Consider the following 14,556-nt stretch of genomic DNA (forward strand, 5'->3'; position numbering starts at 1 on the left):
AGGAGTTAGAGTTCATGCATGGCAATTTGGCCGTTACTATGAAGTAAAATACAGATTAGGGCTTCTGAGAACCAATGACAGGTCAAATTTTGGGGACAGTGATCCTCTCATTCTAAGTGATGAACGCACATGTACTCAGATTCAAAAGCTTGTAGTGAGAAGTCAAATTAAGACATACTCCATTGATTTTAGTGAGCACCTGTTCCTGGTGTTGATAGACTGGATACAAGGAATTAACAGTACCTGTTACACTACCAAGATAGTTGATATAAAATTTGAAGGCCACTTTTTTTTGTAAGATAAAGGAAATGTGGGTTTCAACAATGAGATGTAACTAGGTATGCTAGGTTGAGGTGGAGGTATTGTTTGATTTTAGTGTTTATTCTTTCCTTCTAAATTTTTATTTGGTTCCTTTGGGTACCTGTAGTCATATTCGATAGAATAATGGGAGGGGGCTATTCTTTTTCATGTTCATGATTTTTTATTGTTTTTGTTTTTTTTTTGCTTTTCTTGGGGGGTGTGGTTAGTGATTTTGGTTTGTTTTCCAAGCTTTAATGTACTGCTTTTGTTGAACCTGCTAAAGTTTTCCTATTACTACTGCCAAAATCCTGCCTTCATTTCAATGCTGGACACTGAAGCAAAAGTTTTAGCATGGTGAAGAAAGTGAAATTATTCTCCCTAACCCCAAAGTTTGCATTCTGTAAACTAGGAAATGCTACCTCTCAATGAGCCACACCCATCTACCTTTCAATTAGGAGCTACTTGGACAGTGTGGAGACGTAGGAGGAAGACTTTAAATAGACTGCTTGAGTCACAGGAAAGTGTCTCTGCTTACTTCAGAGTTTTGCAAAGGATTAAACGTAATACTGTATGTGGAGAAAACCTTGTAAATGGTAAACCACTATAGATCTTTATGGGGTTATCATCTCCAGTATCATTAATACCAAATCTTAGAAGAAGGAAACCAATCCTGACCTAGAGCTAAAAAACAGACTAATTAGAGGGCTCCTGGAGGCAGAGAGAACAGATGTGGATTTAAAGGAGAAAGGGTGATCATGATGGAGAATTAGAAAGTTAAAAATGGCCAAAAGCTGGAAAGCAAAGTAAAATAAATTCTAGGGCCTAGATTCCTCTTAGTTATGGTTTAACATCAGTCTTCCTGTGTTGTGGGCCAGATCAGGGTACCATGGGAGAAAAGAAGTAATGAAAATCTCTTCATTTTGCCTGACTAAATAGTGGATCGCCAAAGAATTTGATGAAAATTTGTAAATTTGTGGGCTAATTATCAGCAGGAAATTGGGCGACAAAAGAGTTAGTAACTCAGGAGAACCCCTGAAGACTTTCAGCAATTGCTGGTCATAATCCTAAACGTGCAAAAAAAGTAGACAAGGATTAGTAGGAGTTTTATTCCAGAGTTTGATTTTATTTGTACCCCAAATTAACCACTTACTAGGTGATACCCTAAGGCAAGTTACTTAACCTCTCTAAACTCCACTTTTCCTATCTGTAAACAGTAGATAATTATGATACCTTCATAGAATTACTGTGAAAAATGAATGCAATACATGTTAAATATTTAGCATAGTCCCTGGCATATAATAATTGCTATTGTTTTTATTCTGCTCTTCCCAGCTTCTCACTTTTCTAAGTTGCTAAATAATTACTGGTACATTGATTGACAGCTTAAGAGAGCTCTGCAAGTGTGTGCCTAGCATTGTACCTCTCTCCCAACAGATTCCAGGTATGTATAAGGAGATGGAATGGTGAGTAGAGTGGGGGTAAAAATAAAATTGCCCAATTTAGCACCACCCTGGATATAATCTCTGGAGAAGGCAGAAAAACCAAGGCTCAACTGATGAGTTAATGAGATATTATGCAGAAATCATTTCCTTCTCCTTTTTGGGTTTCAAGCCTATTTTAAGGCCAGCGATCTCTCCAGTTCAATTGGTCTCTGGGTGCCACACAGGAGATGCCGGCTTCCATGGGAGGCCCTGCCCTGCTGTGGATAGCTTTGCTGCTGTTCTGTGAGTAGGGGTTCCGTTACCACTCCTGGAGGGGACAAAATGGAATTGAGGAGCTGCTGGGATGGGAGCATTGACCATCTTGATGATGCCTTTTCTAAGATATGTGCAAACCAGGGGGTCTGCAGTGGAAACAAGCAGGAAAGCAAAGGAAGCTGGGCTGAGAAACCCCTAAGGGGAGAATGCCAACCTGAAAGCCTGGTTCTTTTAAATTGCTTGGGCATTTCCCAGAGGGCAAGATTCCTATCAGAGAGGGAAGGTAGAGGTAAGAGGGAAACTTTGTTTCTCCCTGGGTCAGAGAGGGAAGAAGAGATATGATGTTGGGGCATTTTCAGGACTTGGAGTTGTCCTGGGTGGTACTGCAGGGACAGATGCTGGACAGTGTGTGTCCTACCATGTCCCACTGGGTGGACTGGGGGAGAGTATAAACTACAATGTAAACCACTATCCATTTGATGCGGGAGTGCTTCAAATGTATTCACCAAATGCAATGAATGTGCCACAATGATGAAAGAGGTTGCTGATGTGGGAAGAGTGGGGTGAGGGAGCTGGGGGGTATATGGGGACCTCATATTTTTGGAATATAACATTAAAAAAAAAAACAAAGAAGGAGAAAGAACAAAACTCCACGGAAGCAGACCTCATCCTCACACCCAGATCTCAGCCCCCAGGAATCCCAAAAGGTTGGGGATGGACATTAAGGGGGCACTAATTTACCCTCTCTGGACTTTTGCAGTTCCAAATGGCATGTTAGCAGGTGAGTTCTCTATCCTTGTTCCCTCAGCATTTCAATGTATTTAGGCATTGCTCTCCTTTCACCAACTGTTTCCCTTCTCCTATCATCTGTGTTTTCTAGAGATTATGAGTCTGCTCCTTCCTGGTCAATATGCTTCACATTTCCACTTTGCCTTGTCTTCTCTCTTTCACCCTATTTCAATCTTTTTCATTTCACTCTATCAAGTCACCCAACCATTGTGTCTGCTGCACATCTAATTATCTCACCCACTCTCCCAGGCACTTTCTCGTAATCTCATGAGTCACATTCATCTTATTTTATAAGAGAATGCTAAAAACCAGAAAGATTAAATTATTTGCTGGAGGTTACCCAGCTAGTAAGGGACAAAATTCCAAAACAGATCCCTTGAATCCAAGTTTAGTAGTCTTCCAACTACTTTACCCCTTGCTTATCACCATCTAGCCACTTCCTTGGCCTCTGTCCAAATCTGTTCCTTACCTCTTTTCTCCTGGAAGCCATCCAAGTCTGATTCTCTTAGTATTTCACACTTCCCTCCCATATTGGCATATATTTTGTACTCCATATTCACTTAATCATAACAATTTAGAACTGAAAGAAACCTTGTATGTCTTTTAGTCCAATACCTTCATTCACCTATTATTCATATATTCATCCACTCAAATATTTAATGAACACTTACTATGCACCAGTCATTGTAAAGAGCAGTGGTTGTACATGTAAACATTGTCTCTACCTGAGAAGAGGTGGCAGCCTTCATTTTCAGATACTGAAATTGAAATCAGGAGAATTAAAGTAAGTTGTCCTATGTCACATAGTAAGTTTTTTTTTTTTTACTGTCCTGTATGTGTATCTTGTCTTTCCCCCTAGTTTGGGAATTTCTTGGGGGTCACAACACTATTACTTCCTTATTTCAATCTTTTCTCTGGAAATCAGGACAGAGATTTATCAGGGTAGAATGATCAATAATTGTCCAGATATTGATATATATGTACTTTTGAGTCTTGGCAATTTTCAATAATTTTTTCTCTATGTCTTTTTCCACCATTCTATCTCTTTTAAGTTACCCGGAATTCTATAGTATCCTTGGATCCCCCTTGGAATAGAATATTCGTAGGAGAGGATGTGACCCTTATATGTAATGGGGACAAATCCTCTGAAGTCAATTCTACTAAGTGGTACCACAATGGTACCATTTCAAATGTGAAAACTTCCAGCTTCGACATCGTGAATGCCACAATCGAGAACAGTGGAGAATATAGATGTCAGAACAAAAATTTAAAACAAAGTAAACCTGTACACCTGGAAATCTTCAGTGGTAAGTTCTAGGGCTAGGGAAATCTAGGTTTTCCCATTTGAGGAACAGGCTTTCTGAAAATGGGGAGGAAACAGATTATTTCAAAGATTAGGGGTATTAGTATAGGACTAAAACCCCATCCACATTTCTTCTTCACCACAACTCTTTCTTTCAATATTCTAGTCATCTCCCAGTGTTATCCTTCTACTCCATTTCTCCTCTGACTACATATACATATTAGAGAAGTTGTGAATTTACAAAACAATCATACATGATGTGCAGAATTCTCATACAACAGTCCTCCATCCACACCTTACAATGTTGTGAAACATTTGTTACAGATTATGAAAGAACATCATCAGACTATTACCTCAAACTATGGTCTATAGCTTACATTGGTATTTTTTCCCCATACCCTTTATTATTAATCAGTACTTTCTTTGACATTGATGCAAGAATATTATAATATTGCTTTTAACTATAGTCCATAAGTTATATCGTTGTATTTTTCTTGTGCGTAACCACATTCTTACCACTTTGTAATAGTGACATGCACTTGTTCTAGTTCATAGAAGAATATTCTTGTATTTGTACTATTAACCACAGTTCTCATCCACCTGTGCATTCACTATGTTATTCAGTCCCTAGATTATTCTCTAGCTTTCCTTCAATTGACCTTTATATCCCTAGACTACCCCTTTAAGCCACAATCCCATTTATAAACCAGCTGTTTTAGTTATACACACTATGTGTTTTCATCAACTCTATACATTTCCACACTTTCATAGTCAAGCTAATTAAAAATACTACATATATTAAGCATTAGTACCTCTTCTTCCTATGACTGTATCTTTTCCATACATAGGCATATGTATATTATGTGGTCAAATATCATGTTGGATATGTGGACATTGCAAAGAGCCATAGATCTGAAACAGAGTCAAGGGCTTGATTTAAAGACTTGTTCTGCATAATTCATGTGTCATGATCTGAATATTAGGTTGCACTCTTCATTATGGAAGATATCTGTGTACTTTCCTCATCTCCTCTATTGTTACTTAAAATAAATCTTGTGTTTATCTTTATCACTCTCTTACTGCCAGAATGAATACAGCATGCTTGAGTATAAGTGGATTAGTCAATAAATGTGGAACAAATAAGCCAATTATTTCATTTGGAGGACTAGGTCACTGCTTTTTTTGTTTTAAGATTTATTTATTTAATTCTGCCTTTATTTATTTATTTAATTCGGCCCTCGGCTCCCCCCCCCCCCCGCCCCGGTTGTCTGTTCTCTGTGTCTGTTTGCTGCGTCTTGTTTCTTTGTCCGCTTCTGTTGTCGTCAGCAGCACGGCACGGGAAGTGTGGGTGGCGCCATTCCTGGGCAGGCTGAACTTTCTTTTGCGCTGGGCGGCTCTCCTCACCAGTGCACTCCTTGCCCGTGGGGCTCCCCTACGCGGGGACACCCCTGCATGGCACGGGCTCTCCTTGCGCGCATCAGCACTATGCATGGGCCAGCTCCATACGGGTCAAGGAGGCCGGGGGTTTGAACCTCGGACCTCCCATGTGGTAGACGGACGCCCTAACCACTGGGCCAAGTCCATTTTCCCTAGGTCACTGTTATACTTTACATTTTTCTCATGAGTAAAAAGAGATTTCACATCCATATACAAATTCTAAATTCAAACAAAATCAATGTATTATAGTAGCTTCTTTTATTTCCTTGAAGTAGATTCTAGGGAAGTCTTCAAGGATTTCTCTTAAATAAACTATGCTTGTACAAGTTAGCCATATTTCCATGCAAAATTCTCCTTTTGTGAATGCTTTTCAATTCTTATAATAACATTAGCCACAGAACCTTATTCTTATCTTTTTCTAATTCATTATTGACAATATTTGTTGATTATCTACCAATTCTTAGGCATTGTGTTTGACACTGGGGATGTAATATAAGAAATGGATGTCGCCCCTGACCTTCTGGAGCATAGTACCACATAGGGAAGAAGACATCAAATAGATAATTACACAAATAATTGATTAAAGTTGCAATATATGTTCTGAGGAATTTGATTAGCAGTAAAACCGGTAGACCCCTAAAAGGTTAGAGAGGACAAAATAGACACTCTCCTAGACTAAGACTTCCCAGGCAGGTTAAGTTTATTTCACTCTCAGTTGCTGGAATTAGTAGCAATGTATTGAAGGGAATTCCAGTCTTCAGATCTTCTATGCATAGGCTTAGGAGAAAGGTCAGAAAGACCTTATCCCCCCAAGAATGATTTTTCAGAGGAGGGAGGATCTATCCATATAGAAGACATTTCCTATGTGCTATTTTGTGTTTCCTTTTTTATTGACCTTGTGAGCTGAGAAAGGGGTTAATGATAATCTCTGGTTTCTGAAACTCCATGTAATAATATAATGAATGCTCTTTAGACTGGCTGCTCCTTCAGGCCTCTGCTGAGGTGGTAGCAGTGGGCAAGCCCATTCTCATCAGGTGCCATGGTTGGAAGAATTGGAATGTCTTTAAAGTGGTCTACTACAAGAATGGCAAAGCCCTCAAGTACTGGTATGAGAACCACAATATCTCCATCGCCCAAGCTAAACTCACAGACAGTGGCAACTATCACTGTGAGGGCATTATAAGGCAGCATAAACGTGCCTCTGATGCTCTCAAAATTACTGTAAAAGGTGAGTCAGAAAAGGCAAGGGAAGGAGTCCACATCAGGGAAAAGAGGAGTGGGTATTAGAGGTTGAAGTGATTATAGTGTATAGATCAGGGTATCTCTGATACCTTGGAAAGGCTACTAGATTTGCAAAGAGGAAACCTGGGTAATAGTATGTCTGTTAATCTCTGTCTTAGATTTCTTATTGTTAAACAGTAATGGTATTACCTAATATATTACAGAATTTTTATAAAGATTAAGTGGGATAATATTTATAAAATGACTCCATAAACTCTTAAGCACTACTAAGCATAGCAGGTTGTGATTATGATTTTGATTTCAAATTCATCTTACTCCTGGGAACACTTATACTTACAGAATTGAAAGGGAATTTCAAAGTTTAAGAAATAAAGGCTATGGAGAGCTTGGAGAGTCCATTCCAGCCTACGAGGGCTGCAAAGAAAATCAACAAAGCAGTCGACCATGTGCCTGCACGTTGGGGGATGAGGGAGAGGGCTTGATGAGGAGAGGGTAGACAAGTGAGCTTACTCCATGGCCTATAAGAAAACTGATAATTTATAGCCAGTGTCAAGAACCACTGGTCTAAGTCATCTCTAAGAGATCTCTGGCAATGACATTCTTGGGCTTTATAATTCTAGATAACCATAAAAATCAGTTCTGTAAATAGAACAACAAAAATCACAAAATAGGAGAATTGGAAGGTAATCTAAAGATGATCTAGTCTAAGATTTTCATTTTATCCAAGAGGCACGCAAGAAATATTGATTGATTGATTTAAAAACAAGGCAAGGGTGACCCCCTGTCCTCACACTGAGTCCTTCCCACTCCCAGACCATATGCGGATGCTGGTCTTGGCAGCCTCAAGAAAGATATCGTCTTTTCTGTGACCACTCCCGCTGGGTACACCTGCTGGAGGAACTGTTAGACAGGGTTGTTGGGAAATGCTCCAGGCTCCCCAGGGCTCCAAGGAGCACAGACCGAGGACCCCAATCTGATAAGTTTTTTTCCTTTACTCCTGGCCTCCATATCGTGCTAGCAGATAGAAAGTCATGTTGGGACCTTATCTTAGGGAGGTTGAAGCCCTGAATCTCAGTTTTCAATTTCTAATATGAATTATGTTTCTTGTTGCATCTCTGTTTCACTGCAGCTTCCGAAAACTACCACTGGCTAAGAACTTTTGTTCCATTTCTGGTGGTGATTCTGTTTATTGGGGATACAGGGTTGCTTATCTCAACCCAGAAGGAGTTCACATCTCTCTTGAAGATTAAGAGGACCAGGAAAGGCAACCGAGACCCCAAAGAAAAATGATGTCACTGTTCAAGAAACATTTGAATCAGAATTTCTTTCCAGCGTCAGTAATTGCTTCTTTATTGTCAAATATAGCTCACACCATACATAGAAGGTCTATGCTCAAAGCTTTACAGAACTGCTTCATCAAACCAACTGAAACTGGTTAAATGAGTTTTTTTTGTAATAGTAGTTTAGTAAAAATTGTTAGTAATAAAGTGTTTAGTAAAAATTGGTTGAAAAAATAAAAAATAAACATGCATTGCACCTGTTAAAAGAGAAGGATGATTTGAATAAAATAAGTATGAAACCATGTAACATAGTGCTTCTAAGTACTCAAGGCTTGCTAGTTTCTTTTTTCCTTCTAGGAGCAAGAACCACGTTCTAGATTAGCAATGTCGTTTCTTGATCATTGTAAATATTATTCAGGAATGAGAAGAAATAGTAGAATGCTGTTGAGGTTGATAACTATGTTCTCTCTTAAACTTAGCTATCTATGTGTCTGATTCTTGGCAAGATCTGAAACAGTCTTGGGCAATAGGACCCTGGCAATGAGGCTAATTCTAGGATTCCTCTGTGATGTTTTACCCCTGTAATATCTCCCAAACTTATATGTTTAATATACTTCATACAGCTCCTAAATTAGGCATCTTGAAAATTTTCAGCAAACAATAAACAGGGGCTTCAGCTCTGCATACGGTCCCAGACTGAATAAGATCTCAGTCAAAGGAACTAAACATTTTTGGTTTGTTTGTTTTCCCTTTAATTTTATTTCCTCATTCAAGTCCCAGACTTCTCTCACGAAGATAGAGATTAAGTTTCTGCCTCTTATAAAGCCACCCATTAAGAAAGAGGTGAAACCGTAAATGAGAACATATGGATCCAAATCCTGACTTTTCTAAGGTTCTTCTGAGAATCAAGAAAGAGCCTGTATCCAGAAATTCTCTGTAAATTGAAAAGATTTATAAAACTTTAGGACTTTTAGAATTACTATGAGACTCAGTCTTCCCCCCACTTGCCAATAATACTGGGGGCTGAGGCAGAGCACTGGGGAATAGAGGTAATATATTTTCACTTTCCTCTTCCATGTCTCTGTATTCTAGATTTGCCTCAGATTTTTGCCTACCATTTCTACCTATTTTCTTCTTGATATTCATACATCTCCTGTTTTATGACAACTTTGAAATAAGGAATTAGGTCTTGAGTATTTTATGGATCTCCAAAATATGGTCTTTATAAAGGTCTCTTTACTTTAAGACACATGAAATACCTTCCATCTATTTATAAAGGGATTGTGTATGCTATACAGATGATTGGAATAGAAATAAATTACCCCATCCCCATTCTTGGAACCTCCTCTGTTACTCCTAACTCCTACAAATCTATCTAGGCGAATCCCTAGAGAAAAATTTTCTCTCCCTTGACTGTTTCTACATGTTGGCTACCACCAGTTGTCAGAAAGTCCCAATAGGTAGAGGTTGGTTGCCTGAAAATCATGTCAGTAGGTCTGTAGTGGTGGCCACTTCCAGAGTAGAGACTCAGACAAAAGATTCACATTGTTAAAATGTTGGGGAAATGAATACCTAAAGAAATACTGTCTCCTTTCCTTCTTCTCATAAACTGGGAGATGGTGACAACAAGAACAGCTCCTTGAAACCAGAGAAGTAAACCTTATTTTGAGAATGGCAGAGGCACCTGCCATTCTGTGCCCCTGAATAACCTTACCTAGCAGAGCTGTCTTCCTGTCTTAGATTGCCTGCCCAATCTAGATTGTCTGAACAGTTACTGAGTCCCCATCTAGTGCTTCATCAACCTCCAAAATATTCCCATCACCAACCTTTCACTCTATAAATCTCTTCAGGGTCGCTATCAAGTCCACGAGTATCTTTCACTTATAGCAGCCATACTTTCCCCTAATGAAAATTGGAATCACATATATTCACTTCCAGTCTTTCCTGTCATTTGTAATTTTTCAAATATCACCGAGAGTGGTCAGCAATCTTACTGTAAGCTAATGGCACCAGGCTGCAATGAAACTGAAATTGCTTATAGAGAAATCTTTGAAGACAAAGGAATGACTTCTTGATGATTCTGAGAAAAAATACTAATTTTTTTTACTAGTTTCCAAGAAGATAAAATTTCCCTGAGGCTGACTAAATTGAGTTATGATAAATATGAAAGTATTTTTCTTAAATTAAAATATAGAGCTACAGACCTCTGTCTTCATTAGAATGAAGATCTAGAATGATAGAAAATATCAGGGCTGAAAATTTGAGTTCTCCACTTAAGTTATTGCTGTTGTAGAAATGAGTTGCTAAAATGTTTACAGGTCAGGATCCCTAGGAAAAAGACACTGAGATAGAGATTATTTGAGTGCAAAAGTTTTATTGAGGAGTACTTTCAGCAGCAGTATCTGTGAGGAAGTTAAGGACACAGGACTTGGCAGAGGAAGAAGTTGAACTATGACACAGTCACAATAAAAACCTCAGACCCTTACAGATAAGAGCCCTGGAGCTGCAAGGGCCCTTCAGAATTACCCTAAATTGAGACAAGGGGAACAGTCTTTATAAACTGAAATAGACTAGATAAATCATGTGAGGCAGCCTACCCATGAGAGGGAGGTGTAAGCTTGGAGGAGGTGGTTTGCAGCACAGCAATTAATAAAAAGGGACTAATGGATTGTTGTCAGCTCATAACAATCCCAGTAGCTGAGGGAACAGTGCCTGAAGGTGATTTGGGCTGTCCACTACAGCTTTTACTAAATTCAACTTCAGGTAGAAGGCAGAATGACATTGGCCATAAGAACTCTACCCAAAAACTTTTATCTAGATTAAGCAGAATTATTATGCAACATTTTATTAATGCCAGTGTTTTCTGCAAAGAGAGACATACTAATTTGGTTTAGAAATTTGCTAATTTCCCCCGACTTTTCCAACCTTCAACACTCAGAAGACTTCATGATGCTCTCACAAATGATATATTGCCCAGTATGGTCACTTCTAGAGATTAGATGGATTCTGGATGCCTCAGGAGCTATGTTTAGAACTCAGCAAATGTTTGCTGCTCAGTGTAGAATGAGGGAAAGTATTCTTCCATGCACCATAGCATATACTTTCACATTCTGCTCAGAAATGAAATGCTGTTTAAATTGAGGTTTGAAGCTGGAATGTCCAAGAAGAATGTTCTAAAAATTAACCCTTGTTGGCTTAGGAGCTTTTTAGGAAATTCTTAAGCCAATCCTCAAACTTCTGTTTATTAGTAAATATTTTCAGGATTGTAGTTATAATACTGATATAACAGTCTTTCCGGGGTTAGAAAGGGAACCATACTTTAAAAAATTTATGTTTATTTATTTTAAATAAACTTTAGATTACATAAGTGTCACATAAAAAAATAGGGGATTCCCATATGCCTCATTCCCTCCCCCTCCCACACTTTCCCACATTACAGCATCCTTCATTAGTGTGGTACATTTGATGGCAACACCCATCACAAGGAACAGAGAGAGTCTACAATTGCAAGCAAGAGAGTTCCATCCATCTGCCACATGGGATCTAAGCCCCCTCTCAATTAGAGCCAGAGTGGATATCAACATCCCCAAATCTTCAAGATTGGGGAATGAATAATGGACTAAAGTAGACTTACTATTATTCTACACTAGACTTATTGTGATTCTAGCAATGGAACAACTTTTATCATTGATGTGGAGGTAGTGGCCACTGAAGGCTCTGAGGGGAAGGAGAGGGAAAAATAGGTGCTCTATGCAGAAATTTTTGGGATATTGGAATTTTCTAGCATGAGATTGCAATAATGGATACAGGCCATTATATCTTTTGTCATAACTTACAGAATTTCACGGGACAGAGTGTAAAATATAATGTAAATTTTTTGATTGGCTTTTTCCAACCTCTATCCTCTCTTTCACTCCAGATGGAGATGAGTTGAATTTTTCAGTATTTTCTACTGTGCCATTTGAGTTTTCTTATCTGGGACTTTCAGGAATATGAACTATCCAACTCTGCTTGTAGTCAGTGGCACTTTGTTACTTTCCCACATTTGCAATCCTTTTTTTTCAAGAATAATCATTTAGGGCAGTTCTATCCCCTTAAAGAGTATGTGCCAATCCTTTAGAAGATTCCCCAGGCTGTGATGGCATATTAACAAGTAGCAACAATGTACAAGAAAGCCTTCAATTTTCCACAGAAAAGATAGATATATGTGTGTGTGTGTGTGTGTCTCCTCACTTGTTAAAAGAATATCACAAGTTATCTGTACAGCCTTAACAAGAAAAAAGTCTTTCTGACATGGTTTCCAAAATGTTTGTTCCCTAATGTTCTAGAATGACATTAGTATTTGTGTCTTAATGGAGTTCTGGAACTCAGAATATTTTCAGTGTATGTGTATCTGTGTGCACATGTGTGTGAATGCATGTGAATATGAAAAATCTAGGAATGGAAATCTTCCCTCTACATTCTTAAGTCTATGCTAAGCCACTTTCCAATCTTTCTGGAGTAGGGCAAAGAGAACCATGACTAGACCAAATGGAAGTCTCAAGTTTTAGCACGCAATTCAAATTAGTCTATTTTTCTTGTTCCCAAAATTTAAATGACATATTAAAACAGCATTAAAATCAAACATTTTTATGAACTCAAAGAAAAGCCTTCACAATCTCTTCTCTAAAGAGAGAATGACTTTCTACCCATAGCTCGGCACAGAGCATCTTTGACCTCCTTGTTCCTCAGGCTGTATACGACAGGGTTCAGCAAGGGAGTGATGACAGTGTAGGTTACTGAGATGAGTCTGTCCTGCCCCAGAGAACTCTGGGACTTAGGCTTGAGGTAGATGATAGAGGAACAGCCATAGTGGATGATGACCACTGTAATATGAGAGGCACAAGTGGCAAATGCCTTCTTCCTACCGTCAGCTGAAGCAATCTTAAGGATAGTGGTGATAATGAGGACATAGGAGATGAAGACCAGGCCCATGGGCAGGACAAGAACACAGACACTGACAACAAAGGTGATGATCTCATTGATCACGGTGTCAGCACAGGCCAGCTTCAGCAAGGGTCGCACATCACAGAAGAAGTGGGAGATGACAAAGTTATCACAGAAGGTCAGGCTGAACACAGATGTTACTTGAACAATTGCCATGCCCAGACCAATTCCAAGTGATCCAGATGCCAGCTGGACACAAGCCCTCTTACTCATGATGACTGAGTACCGTAAGGGGTTGCAGATGGCCACATAGCGGTCATACCCCATGGCTATGAGCAGAAAGCAGTTGTTTATGCCAAAAGTGAGATAGAAGAAGAGCTGGGTGGCACAGCCTTGGATAGCAATGGGCTGATGAGGACTCAGGAGGTCAGACAGCATTCGAGGAATGATGGCCACAGTATAGAAGGTCTCAGAGATGGACAAGAAGCTCAGGAAGAAGTACATGGGGGTGTGGAGATGACGGTCCAAATGGATGATGGTCACAATGATAATATTACCAGAGAGAGTTAGCAGGTACAAAGTTAGAAAGACAACAAAGAGGACAAGCCTGGGCTGCCTTCCAAAGTTGGAGAAACCTTCAAAGAGGAACTCAATCATGGTGGAGTTTGGCTTCAGCATTGAAGAAAGTCTGGATCTGAAAAAGCTGGACAAAGAAAAGGAGGGGTGATGATGCAACCATGAAACAGAGTAGGCTTGGCCAAGGTTACTGGTTAAGAGTGTTTTCATTTTCTGAACAATGCTGTAGGTCCCAGGGACCATCAATGTTCAGCTGTTGGTTAATTGCTCAGAGTCATCACTGTGTCCTCCCTCTTCTTTGGTACTATAGAAATGTTATCCCAGGGCTCTGGAATTGAGGGAAGAGGTAGAGATGATGAAGAGTAGAGACAAGTTAAAAGGTAGGTTTGTAGAAATAACTACTTGGCCATTGAAGAAGTGGGTTCAGGTCAAGAAAGGAGCAGGTGATGAATTGAATATGCCCAGCTCTATAGCTCTTCTTCAACACACTCTTGAATTAAGCTCCCAAGGACCCAATGAGAAACAGTGACCTGGTGAAAGGTAAAAGATATATGCTGATATCCTTCCAACACTATCAGCATGCATTGAGAACATCAAATGCCCTGTGAGGGTCATAGAATGGCTTCTCCTTCCCAGAGCCCTATGTCCTAGGCTTCACTTCCATGAGTCTCTTCACCTAGAATTCCCTGCATGATTTCATGATTGAAAGACTAGGAAAGAGAGCCCTTCTACTGTCTTTCCTTCCTGGATACCCTGCATCCAATATCTTCTAAGATAATGAAAAATGGTTTGAAAAGACATTGCAGCTGACCATGTAGCTTATCTCCCACTTGAATTCTAGCCAAAGGCAGGAAAGAGAATTGAACAAATCTTCAGATCCCCCTTCAAGTAGAGAAGAGTATGAGAACAAAGATAAAATTTATTTGATCAAACAAAGGACCATATGTTCTATTTTATACTTCAGTTGTGAAAACTAAAGGGATGGAAATGAGTGGGCCCAACTTCT

The 14,556-nt window shown here is 39.3% G+C and overlaps 2 protein-coding genes across 3 annotated transcripts; one reads left to right on the forward strand and one right to left on the reverse strand.

Annotated features, from left to right (window-relative positions):
- Positions 1–1,939: 1,939 nt before the first annotated feature.
- FCER1A (Fc epsilon receptor Ia) lies at positions 1,940–8,304 on the forward strand. Of its 2 annotated transcripts, XM_004474252.4 has the most exons (5): positions 1,940–2,024; positions 2,758–2,778; positions 3,839–4,093; positions 6,500–6,754; positions 7,898–8,304. In XM_004474252.4, the coding sequence occupies exons 1-5, from the start codon at positions 1,970–1,972 to the stop codon at positions 8,056–8,058; spliced, it is 747 nt and encodes a 248-aa protein (XP_004474309.1). In that variant the 5' UTR covers positions 1,940–1,969; the 3' UTR covers positions 8,059–8,304. The 2 variants fall into 2 exon arrangements, with proteins under 2 accessions (XP_004474309.1, XP_004474310.1); XM_004474253.3 differs by lacking the exon at positions 2,758–2,778 and having other exon boundaries at positions 1,946–2,024.
- A 4,409-nt stretch (positions 8,305–12,713) lies between these two features.
- Positions 12,714–13,652, reverse strand: LOC101441870 (olfactory receptor 10J3). The gene has a single exon (XM_004474269.3). The coding sequence runs from the start codon at positions 13,650–13,652 to the stop codon at positions 12,714–12,716; it is 939 nt and encodes a 312-aa protein (XP_004474326.1).
- Positions 13,653–14,556: the final 904 nt, after the last annotated feature.

This window comes from Dasypus novemcinctus, chromosome 13 (genome assembly GCF_030445035.2).
Source record: "Dasypus novemcinctus isolate mDasNov1 chromosome 13, mDasNov1.1.hap2, whole genome shotgun sequence".
NCBI classification, from domain to species: domain Eukaryota; kingdom Metazoa; phylum Chordata; class Mammalia; order Cingulata; family Dasypodidae; genus Dasypus; species Dasypus novemcinctus.

Coding starts and splice junctions, on each gene's coding strand:
- FCER1A (XM_004474252.4), top strand. CDS start 1,970: ATGCCGGCTTCCATGGGAGGCCCTGCCCTGCTGTGGATAGCTTTGCTG. Junction 2,779..3,838: donor TCCAAATGGCATGTTAGCAG/GTGAGTTCTCTA, acceptor ATCTCTTTTAAG/TTACCCGGAATTCTATAGTA. Junction 4,094..6,499: donor ACACCTGGAAATCTTCAGTG/GTAAGTTCTAGG, acceptor AATGCTCTTTAG/ACTGGCTGCTCCTTCAGGCC.
- LOC101441870 (XM_004474269.3), bottom strand. CDS start 13,652: ATGCTGAAGCCAAACTCCACCATGATTGAGTTCCTCTTTGAAGGTTTC.